At 40.7% G+C, this 6,513-nt stretch overlaps 1 protein-coding gene and 1 non-coding gene across 2 annotated transcripts; one reads left to right on the top strand and one right to left on the bottom strand.

The window, feature by feature from the left end:
- The first annotated feature begins 278 nt into the window (after positions 1–278).
- On the top strand, positions 279–2,204 carry LOC115713707 (uncharacterized). The gene is made up of 2 exons (XM_061108356.1): positions 279–575; positions 657–2,204. The coding sequence occupies exons 1-2, from the start codon at positions 279–281 to the stop codon at positions 2,202–2,204; spliced, it is 1,845 nt and encodes a 614-aa protein (XP_060964339.1).
- Positions 822–928, bottom strand: LOC115715397 (small nucleolar RNA R71). The gene has a single exon (XR_004011271.2). It is a non-coding gene; the product is annotated as a small nucleolar RNA R71 (small nucleolar RNA).
- Positions 2,205–6,513: the final 4,309 nt, after the last annotated feature.

Raw genomic sequence — 6,513 nt, 5'->3', positions numbered from 1 at the left:
TTTACATATTATTTCTTTTTATTTTAAGTTGTAATTAGTTGATTTTATATCAAACTTTGTTTGCAATCCCTGTGGAGACGATCTTACTTATCACTTTATTACTTGTGTGACTGCGTATACTTGCGTTTATAATTTTCATAACAAGTTTTTGGCGCCGTTGCCGGGGATTGAAACTAAAAATTGTGTATTATCAACTATTTTGCAATTTATTTTCTGGTTTAAAGTTTTAATCCTATTTTGGTGCGCTGAATTTTTCTTTTTCAGGTGTAATCTAGTGTATGAACGAGCAAGAAGAAGACCTTGAACTTGCTCCTATTGACCCCGAAATTGAACGCACTTTTAGACAAAGGAGGAAGGAACAAAAGGCTAAAAAACGCTGCAATATGGCCGATGGGTTTGAAATTGGGGGTGCTCATAATGAAGCCAATCCTATTGCTTTGGCCGATGATAGAGCCCGAGCAATAAGAGAGTATGCAGCCCCTATGTTCAATGAGCTAAATCCGGGTATTGTGAGACCCGAAATCCAAGCACCTCACTTTGAGCTCAAGCCCGTGATGTTTCAAATGCTCCAAACGGTTGGTCAATTTGGTGGGTCGCCAACGGAAGATCCTCACCTCCATATTCGCTCATTTTTGGAGGTGAGTGATTCTTTCAAGCTACAAGGAGTAAGTGAAGAGGCTTTAAGATTGAAGTTGTTCCCATTTTCCTTGAGGGATCGGGCTAGAGCATGGCTTAACACTCTTCCTCCCGATTCGGTGACTAATTGGAATGACTTGGCTGAAAAATTCTTGAGAAAGTACTTTCCTCCAACAAGAAATGCAAAGTTTCGAAGCGAGATCATGTCTTTTCAACAATTGGAAGACGAGACTACTAGTGATGCATGGGAAAGATTCAAGGAGTTGTTAAGGAAGTGCCCACACCATGGTATTCCTCATTGTATCCAACTTGAGACTTTTTACAATGGTCTCAATGCGGCTTCTAGGATGGTGTTGGATGCTTCCGCTAATGGAGCCATTCTTTCCAAGTCTTACAATGAAGCTTTTGAGATTTTGGAAAGGATAGCTAGCAACAACTATCAATGGTCAACTAATAGAGCTCCTACAAGCCGAAAAGTAGCGGGTGTTCTTGAAGTAGATGCTTTGACCGCTCTAACCGCTCAAATGGCCTCAATGACCAACATTTTGAAGAATATGAATATGGGAGGAAGTGTACAACCAGCCGCTGCCATTCAAAGGGCAGAAATCTCTTGTGTGTATTGTGGTGATGGGCATACTTTTGAAAATTGCCCTTCAAATCCAGCTTCGGTTTGCTATGTGGGTAATCAAAACTTCAACCGCAACAACAATCCATACTCAAACTCCTACAATCCGGCATGGAAGCATCATCCGAACTTTTCATGGGGAGGTCAAGGGGCAAGTTCAAGTGGAGCACAAGGACAAGGAAAGCAATCATTCCCACCGGGTTTTTCTCAACAACCAAGACCTCAACAACCTCACCAACCTCAAGGCTCTCAAACTAGTTCTTTGGAGAGCTTAATGAGAGATTATATGGCCAAGAATGACGCTGTAATTCAAAGCCAGGCAGCATCTCTTCGGAATCTTGAAGTTCAATTGGGGCAATTGGCCAATGATTTGAAGAATAGACCACAAGGCACCTTGCCTAGTGACACCGAAAATCCAAGAAGAGATGGCAAGGAACATTGCAAAGCGGTAACCTTGAGAAGTGGAAAAATAATTGAGTCAAATGTGGCTGCAACAGGCAGTAAAGAGCCCTCTTCAATCCAAAAAGAGGGGGAAATGAAGAAAAAACCAGCAACTTCAGCTGCTGAAATTCCCCCAGTAGTTACAGCATCCAGTCAGCATTCTGCTGCAGAAAAGTCTTTGCAAAAGCCACCTCTACCATTTCCTCAACGGTTCAAGAAGCAACAAGATGATGGTCAATTCCGGAGATTTCTTGATGTTCTAAAGCAGCTCCACATCAATATACCTTTAGTGGAAGTTTTGGAGCAAATGCCAACTTATGTGAAGTTTTTGAAGGATATTTTGATAAAGAAAAGGAGGCTTGGCGAGTTTGAAACGGTCGCTTTGACGGAGGGATGTAGTGCTATGTTGAAAAGTAAAATTCCACCCAAATTGAAAGATCCGGGCAGCTTTTACAATTCCTATTTCTATAGGGGGTCGAGATGTTGGAAGAGCTCTTTGTGACTTGGGAGCTAGTATTAATCTCATGCCTATGTCTATTTTTAGGAAGTTGGGAATTGGAGAAGCAAGGCCAACCACCGTCACTTTGCAATTAGCGGATCGTTCCATGGCTCATCCGGAAGGGAAAATTGAAGATGTGTTGGTACAAGTGGATAAGTTCATTTTTCCGGCCGATTTCATTATTCTTGACTATGAGGAAGATAGGGAAGTTCCAATCATTTTAGGGAGGCCATTTCTTGCCACGGGAAGAACTTTGATAGATGTTGAAAAGGGAGAGCTTACCATGAGAGCTCAAGATGAGCAAGCCACATTCAAGGTCTTTCATCCTATGCGTGCTCCGGATGCAATAGGAGAATGCTTAGCAATTGGAGATATGGATCCTAACATGGTTGAGGAGTCCAAATTCAAAAATAGTAAGAAGGTGAGAAAGAAGATTCCCCTTAAAGAAATTGCTAAGGATCACGAGCCGCAAGAAAGTAAAGACAAAACATCATTTGACCCTAAAAACCCAACAACAAAAAAAGAGAAGGAAAGGGAAGTACACCATCATCATTATCATCTTCATCATCTCGTACTTGGGCAGCTGCCATTTTTCTATGGAGGAGCTTTAATTGCAGCAGGAAGTACAACAAAAAAGAAAGAAGAGGGGACCAAGCCTAGTGTTTGACTTTTCTTTCACCCTTTCTTAATAGTCTTCTTTATTTTCATCTTTTATTGTTGTTTGTACTTAGTATCAAAAACTTCTTGAGATTGTAAACTTGGGCAAAGGCGGCCATGGATGAATTGTTTTTAGCTTGGATTTTATCTTCTTACTTGAATATGAGCTAAACTTTTGAGGCTTGAATGGCTATGAACTTCTAAGTTGGGTATGATTAAATTTTAAGCTTACTTTAGCATTTGTTTGCCTTTGTTCATTCAAGTGAGTTTCATTTTAATTGATTGTTGTTTCTTGGCCATGAATAACAATTTGCTAAGCTAGATCTTGTACCGGAAGGGCTAGATCTAGTAGTTCAACTTGAATGAAGCAAGTGAAAACCTAGATTTAGGCTTTTCTTTGTAAGTGGGATAGGAATATTTCATTTACCTTGCATAACTTACCAAATTAATGTTTGAATAGTGTTCTGCTTGCTGGTTTGATATAGGAATATATTAAGCTAAATGATAGAATTAAAGTTGTGAGTGTTGGAAAATTCTCACAAACCTAGAGGAATTTGTTGTTATCTCTGTGCAGAATGCTAGAGCAATGCTGAACCGATGCTGTACTGACTGAAAAAAACCTGACTAGAAGGAATTAGTTATTCAAGCCATTTTTGCCATATTATATTTTTTATCTTGCAAACAATTTTTCTAGCAGCAGTAGTTTTAATTTTAGCAAGTTTAATTCTTGTCAATTTTAATTTTGAATCATTACTCAACCATTTACATATTATTTCTTTTTATTTTAAGTTGTAATTAGTTGATTTTATATCAAACTTTGTTTGCAATCCCTGTGGAGACGATCTTACTTATCACTTTATTACTTGTGTGACTGCGTATACTTGCGTATATAATTCTCACTATGAGAGTGAATGATCAAAAAGTCACTTTTAATGTGTTCAATGCTATGAGATTCCCGGATGAGATTGAAGAATGTTCACGTTTGAGTGTGATTGATTCTATTGTGGCTGAAAGTTTTCACAAGGAAGTGTGGAAGGATGAGAGGGTGATAAGCTCTCTTGAAGATCTTGAAGTTTTGAGTGAAGATGAAGAAACCCAAGTTGCTTGGGTTGAGCCGATGCAACCTTTCCCTAAATTCAAGAGATCTTTTGAGTCTTTAGAGTTGAAAGAAGCAATTTCAAGCCTCCAAAGCCTTCCATCCAAGAACCACCAAAGTTAGAGCTGAAACCTTTGCCAAGCCACCTCAAATATGCTTATTTGGGGGAGAATGAAACGCTGCCAATAATTATTTCAGTGTGTTTGGAAGCTGAAGCTGAAGGTTTGTTGCTAGAAGTGCTGAAGAAACATAAAAGAGCGATTGGGTGGACTATGGCAGACATAAAAGGGATTAGTCCAGCGATTTGCACGCACAAAATAATCCTAGAAGCTGGCTGTAGTAACTCCATTGAGCATCAATGAAGGTTGAATCCTGTTATGAAGGAAGTAGTGCGAAAAGAAGTGATAAAGTGGCTGGATTATGGTATTGTATACCCGATTTCAGATAGTTCATGGGTTAGTCCTGTCCAATGTGTGCCAAAGAAAGGAGGAATCACGGTGGTGGCTAATGCGAACAATGAGTTGATTCCTACTCGAACTGTGACAGGTTGGAGGGTATGTATGGATTATCGGAAGCTCAACAATGCTACTCGGAAGGATCATTTCCCGCTGCCATTTATTGACCAAATGTTGGATCGTTTGGCGGGAAAAGAGTTTTACTGCTTTCTTGATGGTTATTCGGGTTACAATCAGATTTCTATAGCACCAGAAGATCAAGAGAAAACCACCTTCACTTGTCCATATGGCACCTTTGCCTTTAGGAGGATGCCATTTGGCTTGTGCAATGCTCCCGCGACTTTCCAAAGGTGTATGATGGCTATTTTCTCGGATATGGCTGAGAGTATTTTGGAGATATTCATGGATGATTTCTCTATCTACGGGGAATCATTTGGGATTTGTTTGGAGAATTTGGAGAGAGTGTTAGCAAGATGTGAAGAAACCAACTTGGTGCTTAACTGGGAGAAATGCCACTTCATGGTTCAAGAGGGTATTGTGTTGGGTCACAAAGTGTCTAGAAAGGGGATAGAAGTTGACAAGGCAAAGCTAGAAGTGATTGAGAAGTTACCAGCCCCTACCACGGTGAAAGGCATAAGAAGCTTCCTTGGACACGCGGGTTTCTATAGGCGCTTCATTAAAGACTTTTCTAAGGTGTCCAAACCCTTGTGTAGCTTGCTTGAACAAAATAGGCCATTTGAGTTTACCGCTGAATGTAATGAAGAATTTTCGAAGTTGAAGACAGCTCTTGTTACGGCCCCCGTGATTGTAGCACCCGATTGGTTATTGCCCTTTGAACTCATGTGTGACGCAAGTGATTTTGCCATTGGGGCTGTTCTTGGACAGCGGAAGAATAAGACCTTTCACTCCATTTATTACGCAAGCAAAACTCTTGTTGATGCCCAGATTAACTACACCACTACTGAAAAAGAGTTGCTAGCGGTGGTTTTTGCCTTTGAGAAATTCAGATCTTATCTTGTGGGAACCAAGGTTGTTGTGTATACTGACCATTCGGCAATCAAGTATTTGATAGCCAAGAAAGATTCTAAACCGAGGCTCATTCGTTGGGTTTTGTTGCTACAAGAGTTTGATTTGGAAATTCGAGACAGAAAAGGGACAGAAAACAAAGTGGCGGATCATCTCTCTAGGTTGGAAACTAACAATCACAGCAGCCACTTAGAAGGAAAAATACAAATTCAAGACTCATTCCCAGATGAGCAACTGCTAGTGGTAGAGCAAACACGGGTACCATGGTATGCAGACATTGTCAATTACTTAGTTGGAGGTGCCTATCCACCTGATTTTACCAAGCAGCAGCTCAAAAGTTCCTTCATGATAGCAAGTTTTATTTTTGGGATGAGCCATACTTGTACAAGCAATGCCCAGATCGTATAATGCGGAGATGTGTGCCAATGAGTGAAGTTAGAAGCATCTTGGAGCATTGTCATTCAGCTCCTTATGGTGGCCATTTTGGTGGACAACGCACGGCTGCCAAAGTCTTTCAATCAGGATATTATTGGCCCTCTATTTTTAAAGATGCTCATGCTTTCGTTCAACAATGTGATCGCTGCCAGCGAGTGGGAAATATCTCCGCTAGGAATGAGATGCCTCTTAATTGTATTTTGGAGGTGGAATTGTTTGATGTGTGGGGTATTGACTTTATGGGGCCTTTCCCACAATCCTTTGGGAATCTCTACATTCTAGTGGCGGTGGATTACGTATCAAAGTGGGTAGAGGCAATTGCTAGTCCGAAGAATGATGCTCGAGTGGTCATGAAATTCCTTCATAAACATGTCTTCACAAGGTTTGGGACCCCTAGAGCTTTGATAAGTGATGAGGGAACACACTTTGTGAACAAAGTGTTGGCTGCACTCTTGGCAAAATATAGTGTAAAACACAAAATTGCCACTGCCTATCACCCACAAACTAATGGGCAAGTGAAGTATCTAATCGGGAAATCAAAGGCATATTGGAGAAGGTTGTAAATCCCAACAGAAAAGATTGGTCCCAACGCCTAGATGATGCACTTTGGGCGTACCGGACAGCATACAAAACACCTTTGGGC

The sequence above is a fragment of the Cannabis sativa genome, chromosome 1 (assembly GCF_029168945.1).
Source record: "Cannabis sativa cultivar Pink pepper isolate KNU-18-1 chromosome 1, ASM2916894v1, whole genome shotgun sequence".
NCBI lineage: Eukaryota > Viridiplantae > Streptophyta > Magnoliopsida > Rosales > Cannabaceae > Cannabis > Cannabis sativa.
Note: the sequence above shows the minus strand (reverse complement) of the source record. Positions and strands in the feature narration are given on the sequence as shown.